Source organism: Myotis brandtii, unplaced genomic scaffold (assembly GCF_000412655.1).
Source record: "Myotis brandtii unplaced genomic scaffold, ASM41265v1 scaffold686, whole genome shotgun sequence".
NCBI classification, from domain to species: domain Eukaryota; kingdom Metazoa; phylum Chordata; class Mammalia; order Chiroptera; family Vespertilionidae; genus Myotis; species Myotis brandtii.
Window position 1 is genome coordinate 2,359,935 of NW_005370683.1, and position 23,423 is coordinate 2,383,357.

At 38.9% G+C, this 23,423-nt stretch overlaps 1 protein-coding gene across 2 annotated transcripts in view; it reads left to right on the plus strand.

Moving 5' to 3' along the window:
• PDZRN4 (PDZ domain containing ring finger 4) overlaps nt 1-23,423 on the plus strand; it is a 351,386-nt gene that overhangs the window by 323,142 nt on the left and 4,821 nt on the right. For both annotated transcript variants that reach the window (XM_014529579.1, XM_005881689.2), the window contains 4 exons: nt 4,733-4,831; nt 8,180-8,242; nt 16,006-16,107; nt 20,414-20,530. In XM_014529579.1, the coding sequence (XP_014385065.1) occupies nt 4,733-4,831; nt 8,180-8,242; nt 16,006-16,107; nt 20,414-20,530 (381 nt within the window). The remainder of the gene's footprint in view (nt 1-4,732; nt 4,832-8,179; nt 8,243-16,005; nt 16,108-20,413; nt 20,531-23,423) is intronic.

The following is a 23,423-nucleotide window of genomic DNA, read 5'->3' on the forward strand; positions in this document are numbered from 1 at the left end:
ATGTAAGCCCTAGCTGGTTTTGCTTAGTGGATAGAGCGTCTGAAGGGTCCCGGGTTCAATTCTAGTCAAGGGTATATGGCTGGATTGCAGCCTGATCCCCAATAGGGGGGGCATGCAGGAGGCAGCCAATTAATGATACTCTCTTATCATTGATGTTTCTATCTCTCTCTCCCTCTCACTTCCTCTCTGAAATCAATAAAACTATATTTTAAAAAAAATACAAAATGGGCCTTAGCCGGTTTGACTCAGTGGATGGAGTGTCGGCCTGGAGACTGAAGGGTCCTGGGTTCCATTCCAGTCAAGGTCACATGCCCCGGGGTTGTGGGCTCGATCCCCGGTTGGGAGCATGCAGGAGGCAGCTGATCAATGATTCTCTCTCATCATCGATGTTTCTATCTCTCTCTCTCTCTCTTTCTCTCTGAAATCAATAAAAATACCTTTAAAAAATACAAAATGTAAGACAATGATTAATGCTAACTTGTATAGTAGTCCATATGTTGTCTGATAAATAAAAAGCAGCAAAACAAATGAAATAAAAAGGAAGGTATGGACACAACAGCCCGTCTCCCATGATTGTGAGTTAATATCAGTGACCATCGTGTCTAGCTCTGGCTCTTCTCCAGACTTGAGTAGTTCCAGCAGCCTCTGAATTTTCTCAATCAGGGGAAAAACCTCTGTGGCACAGACCTCTGAGCTCTTTGGAGTTTAGAAACAATTTTCTTCAAGAGCCGTGACAGGCAGCTGCAAGCCTCAGTTCTTCCTCCAACAGGAAAGTTCTATCTAGAAAGCAAAAGCAAGCGTAGTGTTTTTTTTCTTTTTAAGTTCCTACTTTCTCGCTAGATCCAATTATAAAAAATAGATACATTTCCCAGCACTGTCGTCTAACCGATGGATGTAAAATCCCCCCTCTTGTCATTCTAAGATTAGAAGGATGATTCACAGCAAGCTTTTCTAACTTCAATCTCAGGCTCCACCCTCAACCTCCACATAATCAATTTCTCACAGGATTAGATACCATGATTTGATTTTTTTAAAGGGACTTTGTACATATTCCCAGAACATAGCATCTTAAAGCACACGGAAGCCAAAATGAATGTAGCTTCCCCAGATCTGCGAAGTGCTCCTTCCACCGCAGTCAGGAATGACTTATGGATGGGGAGCATCGGCTCGGCTTTGATTTGTATACGCCCCTGGATCGTCTCCGTGCAGAAAATGTGCAGAAGGTAGCATTTCACTTTTATGTCTTTCATCAAACAGCTTCCCTGTGACAGGGGGAAAGGTAGGGGCGTTGTTAGGGAAAGCATCCTCTATTACCGGAGGTTGTTTCTTCAGAAATCAGAGTCTGGGTGCACTGTGAAGGGAATGCTAAATGCAACCCGTGCCTGAGCATTCCTTTCAGAGAATCAGGCTTGACCAAGCCACCCTTGCCTCCTGCAAACAACATGCTCTACCGGTAGCTGCGTGTTAGTTATTTTGTCATGCAATTAAAGGAACTTTGATTCTAAAGCGTATGCATCTGGGTACTAATATGCAATGTGTAGTGTCTGAGGCATTCTCACCCAGAGAAAGAAATGCAAGTCCACACTTGGGACTGGTGTACGGTGGTGGTTTGTGGCATCCAGGGAATCGCACTTGAGTTTCCTTCAGAGCCTGAAATCACGACACCAAAAAGTTCGTCTTTTGAATTAAAGCTTGGTATTTTCAGTCTTTATTAGTATGTATTGACCCCTGGATGGCCCACATTTTAAGTAATTTTAATGATGATCCCTTTAAGAAATATGGACTTATCAATTATCTTTATGACTCAAGAGCTACCTTTGAGAGAATGAAAGATCATACCAAACCCCAGATATTTTTAGCAGACAGGTAATCATGGTGGCACACCTGAAACACCACTGGCTACCTAGACAGGCAGGCAGTCCTTAAGAACTTCAGGGAGATCAAATTAATTCTGAGGGTACTGAGTGTTTATAAAAGAGAGGTGTTGAAAACAAAGGTGTTGTAGGGAACATTGAGACCTGTTTCACCCATTCACTTAGGTCCAATATGATGACAATATTGAAAAGTTGTTTTGACCTCAGGATCTTAGTCTTCTTTCCCCTGTGATTCTTGGATAAATGCTTTTATTTGTGGTAAAAAGGGTAGATTCTGCCCTTTTAATTTTTAAAAATATTTTATTATTGATTTCAGAGAGGACGGAAGAGGGAGAGATAGATAGAAACATCAGTGATGAGAGAGAATCATTGATCGGCTGCCTCCTGCATACCTCACACTGGGGATGGAGCCTGCAACCCAGGCATGTGCCCTGACCTGGAAATCAAGCCGTGACCTCCTGGTTCATAGGTCAACGTTCAACCACTGAGCAACACCAGCTGGGCAGCCCTTTTTATTTTAATGTATCGGTTCCATTTTATTGGAAAGTATTTTGATATGAATCTTCTAAACAATCATGAAGCCAGGCCACACCACTGACTGAGCAAGTGGAGAACACACTCAGGAAAGGAATGCTCCCCTGGGAAACAACTTCCCACTGGGAAGGGACTTTCTCCTGTGCTGTTGGCAGGACGTTAAAAGTCAATGGATTTCAGCTTTTAACGAAGGCTCTTCATTTGCTTGAATTTAAAGGTCCCAATCTCAGTTCTTTATGGGTGTTTAGATTTCCTTGTAGTCCTCTTAGGAATCACAAGCTTCTTTACTCCTCAACTGTGTGCTTCACTGCTGTAATTGGAGCTCTTTTGTTGTGGTAATTCCTTCCTAATGTCCTAGTTTTAGTCAAGTAGTCTTTCCCTCTGGAGGCATTAATTATTGCCAGTTGTGAAAATATCCTTGCTCAGTTTTACTTTTTGCTTCTGGTGCCAAATCATATCACTTTCCCCCCCAATTCTTCCTTTAGGTGAAAAGATTTTTCATCTATTTTTTCTTTACTGTTCAGCATACACCATGCCCTTTTTAATCATTGTACTGTAATTTAGAGTATATTTGCCCACCAGTTAGAAAGTCAGCATTCATTGTTTTATGTATTTCACCAATTTGAAGTGCATGTCTCAAGATAGGAGATTGCCATTTTATTTGATTTCATATTAGCTGTGAAATTATTGGTCACTGGAGCTTATGATAGTTTACCCTTGCTAAGGATTTACCTGTGGTTTATAGCATGTCATTAAAATAAATGATTATTATTCAAAGACAAAGACTTCACTGAAATGCAAAATTGAAAGGGAGGCTACTTCAAATGTAACGCAGAATATACTGGGAAGTATCCTCTTGTTTAAAATAAAGTGAATTTTTCTTTATTTAGTCCTGGTAGTTATTTCAGATTATAGACAGTTAGGTGGATTATTTATTAATATCAATCTTTGAAATATTTTCATTCACACACACACACACACACACACACACACACACACACACACACAATCAACCTTCAATTAAGAGGCAATACTGCCCTGGCGAGTGTGGCTCAGTTGGTTGGGTAGGGGGCGCGCAGGAAGCAGCTGATCAATGTTTTGCTCTCACATGGATGTTTCTCCCTCTCTCTCTCTCCCTCTTCCTTTTCCTCTCTCTAAAAATCAATAAAAATATTATTTTAAAAAAGAGGAAAGATGACATAATTATTATTTCACAGAAAGTTGCAAGCATTTAGGACAGATTTTGAAATAAAAGCAATCACCCTTCAACCAGTGTCCGCCCTCAGTGCATCCCTGCTGTAGACCATAGAGAAGGAGCAGTAAGCAAGACAGGCACGTTTGCAGTTCCCACGGGGCCCGAGTTCTAGAAACGTAATCCAGACGTCAGTTTCTATTTAAATGTACTTTGTTCTTTCTCATCAGGTGATTTACTAAAGGGCCTTATATTCTCCATCCAACTGGAACAGGTGCTCCAGGATGAGAGTTCCAATTTGTGTTTTAGTCCTTGGAATTACACAATTTATCCTAAAGTCATCTGCTGCTGAGAATAATACAAGCCTATTTCATTATATAAAACTGAAATACACTGAAATTTATTATTATTTTGCTGACCATAAATCAGGAAATAGATTCAATATACATTACCTAAGGACTGACTTTTTAAGCCTCTTAGCCATGTGTTTCAGTAAATGTGTTTCCTTGTTCATTTACTGCTGCGTTTTGAATCATTGCCTCTGCCCACATGACTGTTGATGGGTCTCTCCCTTCAGTCTGGATGAACCCATTTCATCTCAAGGGCGAGAACTTCTACCAAATAATAGAAACCTTGACCTAAGCCACACAAAATACTTGCTTATTATCTTATTGGATAGAACTCAAAAGAAGAATTAATGTAGAATCTAATATAGTCTTTTTATTTGAACTGTTTTTTATTAAAATACAAATAAAGACACAGTGACTCTCAATATTTTAATGAACATTTTGCCATCTACTTGGACATTCTCAAATATGTTATTGATTCCATCATATTAATGTATGCACATTTACTTATACTTCATTGTGTGATTTCTAAGGGGTTTTAAGCTTATGGTTTCATGCAAAAAAATGCACATTTCCAACTATACAATGACATTGGAAACGTTGGCTTAAATATATAGAAATGAACATTGAAGGTCTATTTTGATGATTTTGGTAACAACTTAATTTCAGAAGTTGGGCGATCATTATGAAAACAGTCCAGGGAAACTCAGAGTATCCGTGAGTTCTCCGTTCTGCTGTGGGATTCCTCTCTGAGATAAATGTCACTGTGCGTGCGTTTTTCTCAGGAGGTCGAGTTGTGTCGTGTTAGCAGTCAAGAGAAGCTGGGCCTGACAGTCTGTTACCGCACGGATGATGAAGAAGACACCGGCATTTATGTCAGCGAGGTAAGAAAGGCCGTGGAGCGAGGTCAGAGGAGGGAGACTGTGAGGAATGGAGTAAAGTGACTCACCATGAGAAAATCCTTGGGAGGCTTGAATGTGAAGAATTGGCCATGTTCCAACACTTGTCACTTTCAATTAGGAAAGTAAATGATGTTGCCCAAGTAATGTAATTATTATCAGCTTGTTTAATGCGGATCTTTCACCACAGAATCCCAGTAAGGGAAAAAAGCAAAAATAGTAACATTGTCTAAATTTGAATAAATGCCCATAAGTATGCAGGAAGTCAAGCAAAGTTTTTGATCAGCAAACATTTGTCCTTCCATTCCACTGTGTCTTCTATCAGTGCTGTTAACAATAGCATTGACTAATTGTTCTAAATCTAATATTCACAACAATCACATATTTTACTCTGCTGACAGCATTAATAAATTTGAATATTCAAGGCATGCATCTATTAGTTTGTTTTATGCAACCCCATAATTACTATTTAAAAAATGAGGTACTTGAATGTGAAACACCCTTCGTGTTAATTACTTTGAAAAATTGTGAAGCAAAATTTATTATTATAGGTGATTTTTTTTTAACTACCAAAAGAATCATTTTATGAGAAGTGGTAAGGAATGATTTTTTAAATTATATATACTTAAGATTAAAAATCACCTCTTTATGTAAATATATGTATATATGCATATGTACATGTATATATTATCTAAATCCTCCATATATGCATGTATAAATAAATGTACATGTGTGTATATGTGTGTATATATATATATATGCAGAAAGTAGACTAGATACTAATTGCTATTCAAGTTTTCTTGGCCATGATCTTGAAAACATTACCTGACTTACTGAGCTTCAGCTTCTTCAGCTAGAAATTTAGTACAACAATGCTTATCTCATTGTTTCTAAAGTGATGTTTAGACAATGTAAAAGATAATGTAATTAATGCACTTAAAAAACTATACAGCTCTATAAATGTAAATGCTACTCTTTATCACTTTACCAAAGAATGTACTGACTGGCCAGAGAAAGACAAACATCACATGATCTCATTTATATGTGGAATCTAATGGGCAAGATAAACTGATAAAAAAAAAAATAGACCCAAAGACATTGAAGCATGCAGCAGACTGATGAATCTCAGAGAGGCGGGGAGAGATTAACCAAAGAACTTATATGCATATATGCATAACCCATGGACACAGACAATAGTGTGGTGCAGGCCTGGGGAGGGAGCAAAGAGGGAAAAGGAAGAGGACATCTGTAAACTTTCAACATTAAAGATAATTTTTTTAAAAAAGAATTTACTGACTGGCTCTTGCAATGGAAAAATCTATAGCAAATATCTAGTTTATATGCATCTTTTTAATGTACAGCTATGATAATCCCTGCAATTATGGTGAGGAAGTATAAGGAAAACACCTGCAGGATTCTCTTTTGTAATATGTACAGAGGGACAAATGTAGAAGTTTAATATTAGTTTAATAACAGTTCTGAGGACAAAGTTTTAGATTGTGAATGGCTTCTAAACAGGTTACAATTGGTTAATCACTCCTCACTTCCTCCTAGTAAGTCTCTGTTTACTATTTAAATATGTCAGCTTTAGAACTTTATTTTCCAGGGGTAGTAAACAAGCCACAGGAACTGAACACACGTATTGGAAGAAATGTTTTTCTTATACCTCTTGCATGTTTTTGATTGATCACTTAAGACTCATTTATTAGGTGGCACCACCTAATAAACAAGTAGTATCTAACATCTGGATAGGATGGATCAACCTCATGCAACACTTGAAATAGTTTGCTAAAACAACAACAACAACAACAAACAACAACAAACTTTGATGAACTAAGCTCAAATAAATGGTTATTTGAAGCCATCGTGTGAAATGTGATAGGTGGAATTACCCCCAGTAAACTGTAAGTCAACACTTAAGTTTGATGTGTTAAAATATTGATAAAATCTTAATTGCGCCCTAAATATCTATTTATTCAAAAACATTTTAGTTAATATATTTCACCCTATATGTAGTGTCTAGTAATAATCTACATGGGTAGGACTTTTTAATTTTGAAGCAACATAGATTATAAATCTCTTTATAAATTAATGTGCTCACGAGACAGAAATCCTTTAAAAAGTATAGACTTACAGTATAGCTATCAGCTTTTCTAAGACAGCGAAGGCAGGATTTAAAAATCAGCCTAGTAGAAAGTAAATTTTCTTGGTCCAGAGAATCCTAAGTATTAGCATCAGCTGAAGACCATGTCTGACAGTTGGGCTATAGAAATGAGTGAATGGATATAAAAAAGGAAGAACAGATAAAGGAAGGAAGGAAGGAAGAAAGAGAGGGAGGGAAGGAAAAATGGTCTTCCAATCAAGGTTTCTCTAGTCTTTTTAATTGTATTATTATTAATTCTAAAGCAGTTTATTTACATTTTTAGAATCAATGATTTTTTTCCGTATAATTTTTTTATTGTTGACACTATCACAGACGTCCTCCATTTCTCCCTCCTTTTACCCATGTCCACCCAGCCCTTGCCCACCCTCCCTCAGGCCATCACCACACTATTGTCTATATCCATGGGCTATGTATGTATGTTTTTTGGCTAATCTCTTCACCTTGTTTCAGCCAGTATCCTCCAACCTCCTTCCCTCTGACCTTTGTCAGTCTGTCCCATATATTCATGCCTCTGTTTCTATTTTGTCCACCAGTTTATTTTGGTCATTAGATTCCAGATATGGTATTTATTTTTCTCTGACTGGCTTATTTCACTTAGCATGATAATCTTCAGGTCTATCCATGCTGTTGAAAAGGTAAGAGTACAATGAGATATCACCTCACACCTGTCAGAATGGCTACCATCAATAAATCAACACACAACAAGTGCTGGCAAGGTTTCAGAGAAAAGGGAATCTTCGTTTGCACTATTGGTGGGAATGCAGACTGGTACAGCCACTGTGGAAACAGTATGGAGTTTCCTCAAAAAATCAAAAGGGGAACCACCTTTTGACCCAGCAATCCCACTTCTGGGAATATATCCTAAGAATCATGAAACACCGATCAGAAATAATATATGCACCCCTATGTTCATAGCAGCGTTCTTTACAATAGCCAAGATCTGGAAACAGCCCAAGTGCCCAGCAGTAGAGGAGTGAGTGGATAACAAAGCTGGGATACATTTATTTACACCATGGAATACTCTGTGGCTGTAAAACCTGATATGCACTCTATAAATCAATAGAGAATCGTGAACCAGGTTTTTAGAAATATTTTTTAAAACCATAGTTTTAAATTTTGGGGGGAGAAATCGCAGATCCGGTTGAAGATGTATGTCCTCTCTGTTGCAGGTAGATCCAAATAGTATTGCTGCCAAAGATGGCCGGATTCGAGAAGGGGATCGTATTTTGCAAGTATGTGGTGTGGTTATTTCCTTCAGTTTCCTACAATTCTTTTTGTTTGTTTTATGTTGGTTTTTTGTTGTTGTTATTAATCCTTACCCAAGGATATTTTTTCCATTGCTTTTTAGAGAGTATCAGCAGGGAGGGAGGGAGGGAAGGAGAGAGAGAGAAAAAAACATTGATGTGAGAGAGACACATGGACTGGTTGCCTCTCCTATGCACCCGGCCAGGGACAGAGACAAACATGCAACCCAGGTATGACCAGGAATGGAGCCCAAGATCCTTTGGTGCAAGGGTTGACGTTCTAACCACTGTGCACACCTGCCAGGGCATGTGTCCAACGTAAAATGTTAGAGAAAAGGAGTTGATTTTGCTTTGGGTAGTGACATCTACAAAATAAAATGGTATAACTTTTCCAGTGAGGATGGTGCCATTTATTAAAAATTATTAGCTAATAATTAGTGATGAGGGTGCCCTCTCTGAACTCAGATAATTTAACTCCAACTTCCAGCTTCACACTTACTTGGGCACATTACTTACTCTCTTGTAAGCCTGTTTCCACATCTTAAAAAACTATAATGATAAAACATTGCTGCAAAGGTTAGATGTGATCATGCATGTGATATTCTTAGCACAGTGCATGGCGGGGAATCAGCATTCATTGCTGTTATTACTAGCAGCAGCAGCGGTTATTGCTACCTTTTCCAGAATAATTTAGGTGAGAAATCCCAATGTTCCATTACTATATGAAAGCCTAGAAGGCTAGAAGATTTAACTATTTACTGATAAGTTGTTCAAGACAGGTGGGGGAAATATGCTTTCTTTTCCACATGAAAACATAGAAACATTACATTTCAGCCGAATAAGAGAAGAGGTCAGCAGGTCATAGGAGGGCTGCAGAACCGGAAAAGTTCGGGGCCAAATCAGAGATAACCTTAAGAGTCAAAGTTTCTGTCCTAACTTTGCCTGGATCCGCTCTGTCCCTCCTGAATCCTTTCCCAGGAAGAATGGCTCCAGAAAGCCACCTGGGTGCTCAGGCCCTTGAGAATTGAGTTCCACTGCAAAACAAGAGGGAGGACGCAAAAGACAAACTGGGGATGCTACAAACTGTTAAAACGTTCTGCAAAAGTTTTGGTCATTAGGGCAGATCTATAGTTGCCATTTCTTCTTACTGCATACCTACCCCCAGAGAATGTTTCTTTGAACTCAACACATTTGGATTCAACAAGGTGCCTAGAACAGGACTTCAAAAATAGACAAGATGCCATCCCAGCATTTGGGGCGGTGCCCATGTAATTAGGAAGACGGCCGCATACACAGCTGATTACAAATACTGGTACATGATGAAGGTGTGCCCCTGCCACTTCAGGCGCACCCCACAGGGTTACCCCGCCCAGCCTTCTGCTTTTCTTCTTCCCCATCTTCAGGGTGATGCGCACTGAATCACATAGCTTCTGCATAGTTTTCCTTCCTCTCGCTGGATGCCACAGAATTCCTTTTCCATCAAGGACCCTTTACTAAGGCTCCAATTTAAAAAGAATAAAAGTATGAATTAGTCATGGTCCCACTAGTTTTCAGAAAACTTCCAGGATACATATATCATTTCTACTTCCGTGAGCTCCCTAAGTGGTGGCCTATAGTTAGCAAACTGGACTGTGTCTGGCATTGACCGTATCAAGGGAAGGAAAGTGAGCCTGTAAACCAAGGCTTCGTCTTGTTTAATCCCATATGTTTAATGTCTTCTCATGCACATGTGAATAAGTGAAACAGACATATTCAGTGGAAAGCGTGATAGGATAGATGAATAAAATCTGCAGTTAAAGCTTTGCTTGTGTAGCCTCAACAAGAATTAAGGGTACCTTGCCATAACCGGTTTGGCTCAGTGAATAGAGCGTCGGCCTGCGGACTGAAAGGTCCCAGGTTCGATTCCGGTCAAGGGCATGTACCTTGGTTGCGGGCGCATCCCCAGTGGGAGGTGTGCAGGAGGCGGCTGATCGACGTTTCTCTCTCATCAGTGTTTCTGGCTCTCTCACTCCCTTCCTCTCTGTAAAAAATCAATAAAATATGTATTTTTAAAAGAATTAAGGGTACCATTTTAAGGTATCATCTATAATGAAAGCTTCAAAAATATTTTAATTTTTTTTATTCGGAAAGAATTTTAAATGTAGTTCACTTTGTTAACATCTCCAATTAAGTACACCAAAAAGGATGTAACCTTTTTTGACGCTCAGGGTCATGTTATGCCCAGTAGTCATTACACAATGCAATGATAGAGTGAAATGCTCAATGGCTAAAAGGCCTGGAAGATTTTGTTCCCCATATAACATGACTCTAGTTGGCTACATTTTCTGATATGTCGGGTCTATATGTTGTCATTGTTCTCTTGCTGTGTGCAGCTGCCACTTCTTCCTCTCACATCTGCATGCCATACCCAGTACCCTCTGCGCCCGCACTAGCTCCCTCCCTGGTTTTCAGATAACCACTTTCCCACAGGCTAGGTCCACGAATAGAGCTTTCAAAATTATGTCTATTAGTTCTGTGGCTAGAGTTGGGTAGGAACAAGTACATGTGTTTCCACATATGCATACTGTATGTTTTGACACTTCTTTATTCTTGGCTGTATTGTGGGCAGAAAATGTTTTTAGGTAAAATATTTGCTGGATAATATGGTATTTCTTTACTATATATATATATATCAATAATACTAAAAGCGTAATATGCTAATTAGACTGGACAGCCAAATAACCTTCCGTACATTATTCCAGACATCCTTCCGGATGAAGCCCCAGCGGCGAGGGCTGAGGCAGAAGCAGTTAGGGGTGATCGGGCAGGCAGGCAGAGTGGTTAGGAGTGATCAGGTAGGCAGGCAAGCAGTTAGGGGTGATCGGGCAGGCAGGCAGAGTGGTTAGTGGCGATCAGGCAGGCAGGAGAGTGGTTAGGGGAGATCAGGCAGGCAGGCAGGTGAGTGGTTAGGAACCAGCAGTCCCAGATTGCAAGAGGGTGAAGGCTGGGCTGAGGGACCCCCCCCCTCAAATATATGTATATTATTGATTTCAGAGAAAGGAAGAGAGAGAGAGAGAGTTAGAAACATAAATGAGAAACATTGATTGGCTGCCTCCTGCATGCCCCTTACTAGGGATTGAGACTAAAACCCGGGCATGTGCCTTGACCTGGAATCATACCATGACCTCCTGTTTCATGGGAGGATGCTCAACCACTGAGCCACACTAGCCAGGCAATATGGCATTGCTTAATGGCATTGATTCATGGAAAAAACAACAGCAGAACTGATACAGTGCTATTGTCTGTCTGGTTACTTTATATTCAGTGGAAATATGTCACACTTAATGAATAAATACATGTCACATTAAAAAGCCTTGAATTCAATTCTATCTGCACACACAGGAAACAAAGAGTCTTAAGGGTGATAGTGAAATTATATTAAAGAAAACTGTGACAAAATTGTACCCGCAGACAAATAGCTCCCACATGGCTGATGGGGAGATTACGGGATACCCTGTAATGAAGAATTAATGACTCCTTTCCCAGGGAGATGAGTGTGGGAGAAAGGGGGGATTTACTTCTTATCCTTCAAGTTTCCTGGCTGGCTTTTATTTAAATGAATCTCTTTAGAGCTATTGTGATTTTAATCTCCTGCTCACGAGGACCTAAGCAGAGTACCTCTGTGATCCTGCCCTCACTGTGTAGCTAAATTTTTCCAAATGACTTAGACCCTGCCCCTCCCTGTTAGATGACCTCACCCAGTGACACCATCCACACACAGATCCTTGCAGGAGGTTGATACAGGGTAGGGATTATGCAGAAGCGAAAGCATGAGCAGACTTCCTGAGAACATATTCCGGCTATCACCTATGTGTTTTCTCTCTGCGAGTGCTTGACAAGTCTATCTGCTGTGCCTTTGCCACAGGTTTGTGGTATCAGATGTGTCCTCGGGAATTAATATGGGGAAGTCCTCTCACAAAATTGCAGCACCAAATAAAGACCAGGCATTTCTGAGCCAGAGGGGAAGGATTAAATGCCACCTGTGATCATCTTTCCAAAGGAGAGACTGCTATATTTTCAGTTTCTCCTTGGGATAATACGATTTAATATTCTGTGTAAGCAGCCTAATTTCATGTCAGCCAAAACAGTCAGTTGTATTTCTAAGGACTACCTGGTGACAAAAACCGGCAAAAACTCAGAACAATGGGACATAAGATTCCTAACGAGCCCTCTCTTTCTTTCTCTCCCCTACACACGGAGTGGTCCTCAGCATCTCTTCTTGCTCATCTTATTTTCTTCCCTTTGGATAACCGTTTGCACCAATTTCTGTTTTACCCATCTCTACATTTCTATACTTCATTCACCCTCTTCCTCTCCCCCTTAAAATATGAACCCATTTGAAATGGATCATTTCTCTTCTGCCTAGGAGTCTTGTGTTTTCAAATAAGAAATTCCCTAGGTGGCTGGATGTCTACGATTTTAGTTGCCCAGCTGCCTCTGATATACTAAAATAGGAAAACTGAAAATTGGTATAGTCAAGCAAAAAAGCTACATTAAACCATTTCTAGGATTTTAACATTTTACACACACACACACACACACAATGCTCATATGCACATACATGTAAGAGACTGGGCCTAAAGTGAGATCTTCCCTGATATATCTGTGTAATTGCCACAAACCTCCTCTCAGCTAAGGCAATACTCATTTTGAAACTAATATTTGCATATCGCCATCCACAGAAAATGAGACAGATATATTGTCTAGCAAAATTGTTCTTCATTTATAACAGAAGTTGCATGTTGCCTTCGTATCGCCATCCACAGCAAAGTTGTTCTTCATTTATAACAGAAGTTGCATGTTGCCTTCTCCTGGTTCCCTTTCCCTCTCTTCTTTAAAAAGGGAAGCCTCCCATTAAATTTCGGTGACATGCTACTCATCTGTCTCCTCCCCTTGTTTCTGGGTCCTGACCTTTGTCTGCTGGTGTTTGCAACCACTCCCCACCAGCGATCCTGTAACTACAAGCCACCATGCAGGAATAAGAGCAAATGAAGGGTGAAAGCTCTAGCTGATTCCATTCCTCAGATCTTCTCATTCCTTGAAAAGAATCTTTGTTGAAACCCATGGCTGCAGGTCTTGCCCCAACATCAGTTAGGGAATCAAATTAAAGTCCTGAGGACAATAGGACCTACCAACCAGTTGCCTACAGTGGCCTTTGTTTTGAAAAACAACAAAACACCACTCTTTAATGCCAGGTATCAGTGACAAGTTCATTTCATTCCACATATGATTCTGAATGTCAAAGTGTTTCTAAAACATATGATCGGATAAGCACCTCCCCCAAAAAAACAAGGACTGACTTCCAGGTCCGGAGACCATAGCTCTAGGTCATTAGGACTTCACAGAGGAGAGAGATGCATATCAACTATAAAAGGACTTAAAATGAAACAGAAATATATTGCTTCTTGATGGCTCTGTAAGAGACGTTTTAAAATAGAACCATGTTTACTACTGTGAATTTAATTGTTGAGCATGAATTTTAATATAGGTATTTGCTTTATTTAGAAGAAAATAATTCTCCTTTACAGAAGATTAAAATATAAATAATGACAGTAGTAACAACAATAGCATCAACAGTAAAGTGTGCCAGGCACTTATTGAAACCCATACTTATATATCTTAATTCATTTAATCCTTATAATAGCTCTCTTTAAAAAAGGTATTATTATCTATTATTATCTGCATCGTAATATTGGGAATATAATAGAAACATTAAACTAACATACATGAAAAAGTATTTAGATTATTGGTAAGTGAAAGTTAGATGAAGAATTTGGCAGTATGTGTACATATTCGAATGGAGAGTAGGAGGGAGAAGTAGTGAGAATTTTATTTTAACTAGAAAAGATGAAGATAAGCTATGTAAGATCATCCAACTCAATCCCCTTAGGATCAAAGGTGCCTGTAGTGGAGGGGAGGTGACTAGGTTCATGACTGACAGGCAAGTAGATGCATTGCAGATATACTACTAAGAATTTCTATGAAATGGACATAAATCCTCAAAGTTCAAAGAGAATAAAAGTTTTCAAACTACACCTAATTGGTGGTGGAAGAGACATCGTGGATTCCATCTCCTCCAACATACCTTCATTTAAGGAAAAATGGCCTTGGATTCAGTAGGAAAATACCTCTTCAAATATATATTTACAAAAAAACAACAAGATATGCTCCCCAGTCGTTAGTCTCCATTTTGGAATCATAGCTTCTATTTTCTAACTTAATAAATGTTATTTGTGAATTGAAAAAAAAAGAAAAGAAAATGCACTTAAAACTAATAAAATCAGAATTTCCTGTCTCCATATACGAGTGAAAAACTAATGGATATTCCTTTGATCAGAGTAAGAAAATACAACATGTGTTTGTGTGACTTTCCCTCCTTTGCCTATTATTGTTTGCTTTGTTTGTGTTAAGTACATAAAAGTCTAGGAATTTGGATCATTTACTATGACTCAAAGTTGAGATTTCCTGGGCTTTTTTTTTTATAACTAAGTCTGTCCTCAAATATCAGCCAGAATCCTAGAGACCCACAATGAGAAAACCTCGGTAGTCTAATTCATGCTTTTAAGCAGAAATCCTTAGTGAAAGATGTTAATTACTGAAAAAAATGACCAGTGCAGCCACATTTTAATTTGTTGATATAATTAATACTTATTTGAGATAGAATTAGTCGACCTCTTCAACTGAAATTTATTTTCATATATTTTGGTTATGGGTGAAAAATCTCATTGTCTTTACAGATTTGAACAATCAATAAGACAAAATAAATTTAAAATATCCAAAGAAAATAATTGGGTTGACTAAGAGCTAAATACATTTAAGCATGAAAATGTAGTTTCACATACAAATTTTAGAAACCTCATTTGCTCTGTCAGTAGAACTTAGAAAAAGAAAAAAAATAGATATATTTTAAATGCCACCGGAGTCTTTCCTTTTTAGTCAAAAGGAAAAAAAGTTTACTCAAGCTCAATTTCTTTCACAAAGCATTCTTGCAAAGAAGCTCATTTTACTCTGTGTTAATTTTTAAAAGTATTTTAAGTACACTTAAGAGGTGAATCTTAAGATAGTGCATTCATTTTACTGTTTTAGAATAAGGATAAATCTTAGAAAGGAACTGGAGTAATGATGAGGATGTTACTAAGTATTCCTTCTTTTGATTAGACTAGCACTGAAAGACATTCTGAGAGTGATTTGGGACAACTGAGTCAGACCCTCACACAGATATGAAATGATTAAATGAAAATGCAATCATCAGTGGCCTGGGAGCGTGGCCTGGTGAGAGATAATACCGCAGCTCTCTAATTGGCTCGCAGCGAGCATGCAGGATGACGGATTTCAGTTGTGGTATTGCCACACTGCTTCCCCCAGCACTATTATCTCAGAGTGACACTTCCATTACTCTGAGCGGAGAAAGATGAACGTCACCTGTCAGGGGCTGGTTAATTGTGTTGCTAGATGTATGTTGCCAGGGCGCAGGTTGGACATTTATGAACATAACTGCTTCCTCTGATGTCCGCCATCCTTCAGGGATCGATATGGCTCTTACAGTAAGCGCGTAATTGAGTGAAGGCACTTACCACTGAGGGGCAGAAGATGAGCCCATTGTGTGAGCTTCATTGTCCATACATTTACCATAAATGAGCTGATATTTGCCATTTATTGTGTGCAGCATTGTGGAAATGGAAACTAATGTGCCACTTTCATATGTTTTCTAGATAAATGGGGAAGATGTCCAGAATCGAGAAGAAGCAGTGGCGTTGCTCTCCAGCGATGAGTGCAGGAGAATCGTGCTGCTCGTGGCGAGGCCGGAGATTCAGGTTGGAACAGAGACCAGAAGTCTCCAGACTGAACTTTATATCCATTACCTGCTATTCTATATCAGATCTATACCATGGCGATTGGTAAAACCAAATGTACAAAATACAGTGGAGTCATCTTTTCTAACTTACCAACCTGATCCATATAAGTTAAAAGACTCCCTTATATTGCTCCACAGAATGGCAACCAAGCATCTTTAAAACACACACACACACACACACACACACACACACACACAATTGAATCATTCATTTCCCCTTTTGACTTACCAGTTGCTTAAATGAATTCATAAATGAAAAATGGTTGACTCTACATGATTTTTAATTCTGTATGGATCCTTGCTGCAGGTTTTCATCTAAAATGACTTAATTGGCATATTAAGGTATCTTGAAAGAATCTCTAGTGAGAGAAACATTAGCATATCTAGCTATCTACTTAAATCTTTTTAGAATAACTTTACAAAATAAAGTGCCTTACACAGCATGGAGTGGTTCCAGGTATAGTAAATGGATTTTTTCCAAGTTTAGTGTGACAAAAACATCTGTCCATCCCAAAACAAACTGATAGCTCCTAAAGGAACTTATTTTTATAACTTTACAGAGGAGGATGTCATGAAAGTAAAGGAGAGGTAATGGTGGCAGAAAAGTACTCTTGATCTTTCCTTTTATATCCTTTTTATACCCCACCACAATGCAGAAAGGACATTACATTGTCATCATTCTCGCCATCTGTCAGGAGTTTGAGTGAAGTGGGTAATATCACTATTTGTCTTCCGGGTTATTGATCTGATATTTTTCAGACTCAGTAACTACATACTTTCTATAAATTACATTGAGTAAGTATATTTCAGTGTCAGACCGAATCCTGACTTGAATATAGTGGTTATAAAAGATCACCCTTTCCGCATATATTTCCTTTATGCCCTTGACCATTCTAAAAGGTTCCCAGAAAGCCTTCCATAGCCCAGGGCAGGGTAAACGTTACACCTGAGGGTTTAGCAGTGAGGAAGGGAGCCTATGTAACTGTCTGGACGGCCTATTTAAGAGTAAATGTTTAAAGTGCATATGAAATTGCACTCATTACCTGGAAATATCACAAATCAGTTCATCTCACTGATCCCATTTTCCTGAACAAGAACAATGAGGCTAAATACATATTAGTGAAATTCATGGTAAATTAAAGAGAACACGGTAGTCATCCCTGTTGTAGAAAAGATATTTCGATGTTATAATGTGGTTTCTCTGCCCTTTCCAGGTAACTGCTAGAGGAACCTCATTAATTTAGAAGAAAGCATTTCTTTCCCACATGGCTGTAAAGGGCTTGGGAGAGAACAGAAATCAGTGACATAAGACCAGATCTTGTTCATCTCAGGTGGAATACATATGCTAGCTAGAACCAGTGGCATTTTCGAATGTCTGGCTACACTCCTGACCCAAAAGAATCAATGTTGAAGGATGAATTTTCAAACAAGACTTCCTTTCCACAGTTGACAAAAGATGGTCGTCTGACTCTGTAGTATTCATTCTGTCTGTCAAAATCAGCATCAGCAGTAGTTCCATGATTCTGGCTCCTTAGCCTTTGCCACACTGGAGTGGAGCTAATGGCCTTTAGAAAATCAGATTTCCAGGAAAATAAAGAAAGAAAATGCATTTGAACACCATACTTTAAAAATGTAATTTAAGCACTATCTGCTATAAAGTGGCATAAAAAAAGATTTTTTAAAAACTGTTGTCTTTATATCACCTATATTTTTATCGATTTTAACATTATCTCATTATTACATTTTTTGCATGTATATTTGATGCAGGGAGAATGTGGAAGTTTTTTGAGTGCTTTTTCTAGCCATTTTTAAAAAATGTTTCAAATCCTCTCTACATTCTAGGGAATGATCTACAGAGTTGCTGGGGGCAATATTGTGCAACTGTGCAATATTTTTAAATAACTCATTTCTTTCATTCCCTGTCAACTTTCTTTCATTTCCTGCCCATTTTCTTCCTCAGACCATTAGCGATATTGCTCTTCTCTCTTCCCCTGGGGACATGGGGGCAGAGAGAGCTCTCATAAGAATTTGTAGCCACTGCTTTGGTGACAGTACAGGCTGTTTCTTTCTCTGCAACACCAGGGTGAGACCCACTGTCATGCAGACAGATCCCCTGCATCACAGGGAGAGTCCCCCCTTCCCTGCAGCTCAGCTCAGGGGAAAGTTCTGTCTCCGCCAAGGCGCTAGGCAGACTGCCAGGAATGCACATCTAGGTGAAAGGGACGGGGAGAGGAAGGGAGTGAGCAAGAGGAATCTCTCCTTGTGAATGCACATCTAGGTGAAAGGGACAAGGGACTGGGAGAGGAAGGGAGTGAGCAAGAGGAATCTCTCCTTGTTGTGTGTCTGTACTTCCAGCCCAGAGGCAAGCCTAATCAAAGCAGACACACACTGAAGGCACAAGGCAACTCGAGGATCCGTGGGGTTCGTTAACAAGAAAAGGAGTTATAGGGAACCCTTCATTTACGCCCTGTGGCCTCCTTATCTTTCCCACCCCTTCCTTTAAATTTCAGAAGACATTGTTCCATCCTTCATTGTGTCAGTGTCAGCAAATATTTTGTTTTGACCTGATTTAAGAAAAATTCCTCAGTGTGCCTATCAAAAGTAAACATTTCAAGTTTTAAGTCATTTCTTTTGGAGTCTGCTGTTGGCAGCTTCAGGAAACTTTAACGGGATTAAAGAATGTCAAACTTGCCCTGGCTGGTGTGCTCAGTGGTTGGAGTGTCAAACCGCACACCTAGGGGTCTCACAGTTCTATTCCTGGTCAAGGGCACATGCCTGGGTTGCAGGTTTGATCAGCAGCCCTGGTTGGGGGCACCCGCAGGAGGCAGCCAGTTGATGTTTCTCTCTCCCCTTCCCTTCCTCCCTTCCACTCTCTGTATAGAGCAATAGAGAAAGTATCTGAGGGTGAGGATTTAAGGAAAAGAAGAAGAATGTAAAACTTGGACAATTATAAATTGGACTGAGTTTAAATTTTTAGTCTGCTTAATTTTCATAGTTCATCTGCATATCAAAGTCGGTGGGGTGGAGCTTGATCAAGTTATTAAGGCTACATTCAGATAAATGAGGATGAATAAATGTGTCCAGGCTCTTGGCCCCCCAAAAATTTCAGATAATTTTAGTTCTAGATACCCTTTAATAAATATCAAGAAACCTATGATTGCCTTCATGTTAATGATACCTATACAAGAATGTCTCTTCTGGTGCCCTTTAAAGTCTTTCTGTCAGACTTGTTTTTAAGTGTTAGATTTACTTATCTTTAAAAGGTTACTCTGCCCATTTGTTTAGTGGTGAAAACACCTGAAATTATTGTCAATTTTGGCTCACTAGCAAGCTGCTGTTTCTCTGTAAGACAGAGTGAAGCAGAGGTTTGCCAATCATTCAGTTAATGTAATCAGCATAGACAGCTAATTTATGTAATCCAGCTCTAAAATCCACTTGGAGAAAAATTATCTGTATTGGCTGTCAACACTCATCATACTAGCAAGGTAACCACCAGTTTTCCATTTCATTTTGTACTGAGAAGCCAAAGGGATCCGTTCACTGTAATTGGTATAAGATGTCCACAGGAATCCCTGTGTTCAGCACCCATGAACACAACCCTGTGTGCTCATTCCACTACCATTAAATGCAACATTTGCAACTGGGCCTGGAAAATGAATTGAAATAAACATGATATAGCATCACTTTTTTGGTTTTACTGTTGTCGAGAAGAATAACTTAGACTTTTTTTTCCCAAATAGAATAAAGATGTCTGTTTGTGGCAAGCTGCCATCTGGTTAACTTGGAATCCATTTACCTAAAACTCGAAAAACAGCATGAGGGTAGAGTCAGAGTGGGGAGGGCACTTTGTAGTCACATTGGCAGGGGGGAGGGGACAATTATTAAGGGAAAAAAGTCCTATCATCTCGTGGCCCTATTAGTACCAGTGCATTTCTTCAACACAGGGATAGTTGGAGGTAATGAGATGACAGCTGAGGATGGGACAGTGGGCTTTTCATACACTGTGAAAGACAGTCACGTCTGTGCTGGGAGATCCACTGGGTTATGAGAGAAAATCTGTAGCTCTCTCTTAGGAAAGGATGAAAGGCACAAGAATACATTTTTTAACACCTTTTCTTCCTTCTGAGAGGTGAACTATCAGGCTGGTATTCTAAAGAGAATCATTATGATAAAAGGAACTGGTCAGGCATCGCCATTTAAGTCTCCCCTATTTTAGCATGAGTTCTCACTAATCTAATAGAAAGCACTAATGTATTCTTGTGCAGCTGGACGAAGGCTGGCTGGAAGATGAAAGGAACGAATTCTTAGAGGAGTTAAACTTGGAGATGCTGGAAGAACAGCATAATGAAGCAATGCAGCACACTGCCAATGAGGTGGAGCAGGTAGGGCCAACAATTTGAACCACATCATTTGAAATGTTGCTACTTCTCTTTTTTAATGTATAACCATAAATGGAGTAAAAAAAAATCAAAGAGTCTGATCAAACATATCTATAATGGTAATTTTGAGAACAATGATAATCTCAAATGAAGCAGTGGGAATACATACAATTTTATTCTATTAAGAATATTTCTAGTTTGGATAGCTGAGGGACTGTTGTCAATAGTGTACAGTAGTATTCAAATGCTGACCCAGATACTGTTCAACCTAATTCAGAAATTTAATAGTAAAAATGCATGTTGCCTCTCAGTATGCCAGCTGGAGACAAACTACAATTCCTAAGGTGACTCCTCCCCTGAAACAGTCATTTTATACTTTAAAATTAATGTGTGTATTTGAATATGTAGGCAACTAAGGGAAGATAATGACATGATGTAAACCATCCATCTTATTTGTGGTTTTGGCATCATGATGATACCTTTTTGCTAAAAATAGGAGCAGTTCTACTTGAAATCATTGACATCAAATAGGCTCACCTATTTATTCAGTGAAAAATTCTGAGCTCCACATGTGTTCCCAGCACCACACTTGATCCTGAGAATACAAAGAAAAATGAGCAAAGTTCCTGCCCTTAATTAATTCGTAACTAGTAAAAGATCACACCGTGGTTTGGAGCAAACCAAGTCATTTCATTTTTTGTTGTTATTTTCCTATTAGATACAAACAAGATCAATATGTCCTAGATTGTGTTTATGTAAGATTCATGACATTCATCTGTCTAATGTATTTTATTAACACTTCTGCTGTCAGTTTACTGATTTGTTTAATTATCATCCTATTCTCGACATGAATCCTTAACACATCTTAAAAGATAATTTTAAAAATATCCTGACAGGATTAGGAATGTAAAACACAAACATCCTATCACTTTACCAAGCTAAATAATGAAATATGTTGACATGCTAGCATCCCGTAACACAGATGTATGTGCATGTATGTGCACATGTCCATATACTAAATAAATTATGAGATTGCAAACGACAATGTCAACATAGGCATATAGGCTCTATACTCTGCCCTGATCACGGATGCTCATTGGCCACCTCATAAAGAGTAGTTCATGCTCGAAGCAATGCTGCTACCATAGTGACCCTTTTCAATATAGGACAGGCTGAAATTTGGATGTATGACTTCAACACTGGCCACGAATAAAGATATTTTCGGGTGGCAGCTGCTGGTTACAAGCAAGAAAGACCTTGCTCCAGGACTTTTCTCTCTCAGATACAAAATGTGGCCTGATGCAGAATTGACAGGGGGATGTTGGAATAAAGAGAGAAGGAGAAATCCTGTCCAGGTGAAGTGATACTGTGTCAAATGCTGCCTACTCATCAGATATAATACAAATGCTAGGTCTTTTGAGGGAACGCTAGATGTCCCTGAGGTTAGATTTTTATTGTGTGGAAATTTTTCTTCACCAGGAGACTGAAATATGATGAGAAGTGCAAAAACCCTTAAAAGTCCTTTGCCCTTATAAACAATAATACTACATTAGGAATGTCCTGGTAGAAACATTGCCTGTCACTATAATAATTCTGTAGGGAAATGATAAACGATGGAGTAGCATCGCCTTAGAAACTAGGAATTCTGGGTTTGAGAATAAAAAATAAAAATTCCTTTATTTTCTCATTTGTTCATAAACCAGTGACAAAAGAAAGGGAACTTCAATTTGAAAATGCATATCCATATTTAAAAACTAAAATACATCACCATGTGAAAGTTTCATTTCACAGGGTATCCTTGGTCCTGTAGCAGCTCTTGACACATTGTATAACATCTCCCATAGCATAATTTGTTTATATCACTTATACTGCATGAAAAATTTAAAAAATACTAGTATTCTTGTATTTGTTTCAGCTTATCATTAGATATAGAAAAATATCAGTGTAAATGATGTGGTACAGAGACTCAAATGTCCAATATCAGTAATATCCCCTGGGGATTTACTGGAAAAGCATGCAGATGTCACCACATTTAATATTGTTATAAGCTTATAGGGAGGGGCATAGGGATGTAACTGGCTTTCCATTGTTAGTTACAATGATTTATAACACTATTTTTCATCAATAAGGCGCTAAATCAATCTCAGCATGTTTTTGCCAAATGAGGAATTGTATTTTAGGAAAAGATTGAAAATCCTAGAGTAACATGACGCATGGCCACCTTCTCCCCTTCTCCATCTGTTACATTTTGTTCCTCATTACTTATGGGGAAGAAAAGAAGTATCTGGGGAGACCCTTCAGACCTGCTCCAGAATACCTTTTATCACCCATTCTGCCCTTCTTTAACATTAACAGGCTTAATTATATACTCACTCCTGCTAGAGAAAAAAACTCAGACATAAGGAAACTATAGTCTAGAAACTGCCAGGTAGACTATATGAAGAGTGGTGGGGAAAAGTAACTTGTCCCTCTTCACAGAGAAAGAACTAGATATAAGGAGATTCAGTGGCAGTTTATTATTCTGTGTGAAAGCCAAAAATTACCATATATATATATTTTATATTATGCCCACATCTGGCAATGAGTGTGGCTCAGACTTTCAAGGGAACTGTTCTTTTATTCTCTGTAGAATAAACCCTTTGAAGGAAATTACTGGTTAAGAATAGAAGAATCTTTTGAAGTACCCCCAAATGAGTCCTAAGACATTATTGTTGTTTCTGAGCCACATGAGTTGGAGATGCACTGAGGTCAAAGCACACATATGCAGGAATATGGCATTCTGGACACATAAGAAAGCCTGACACTGGGCGATGGCCTTGCCTTCTAGACCTCTCTGTCACCAATACGCTAAACCCATCTGAGATTAAACTTCCTCATCGATCGATAGAAGGTCCTA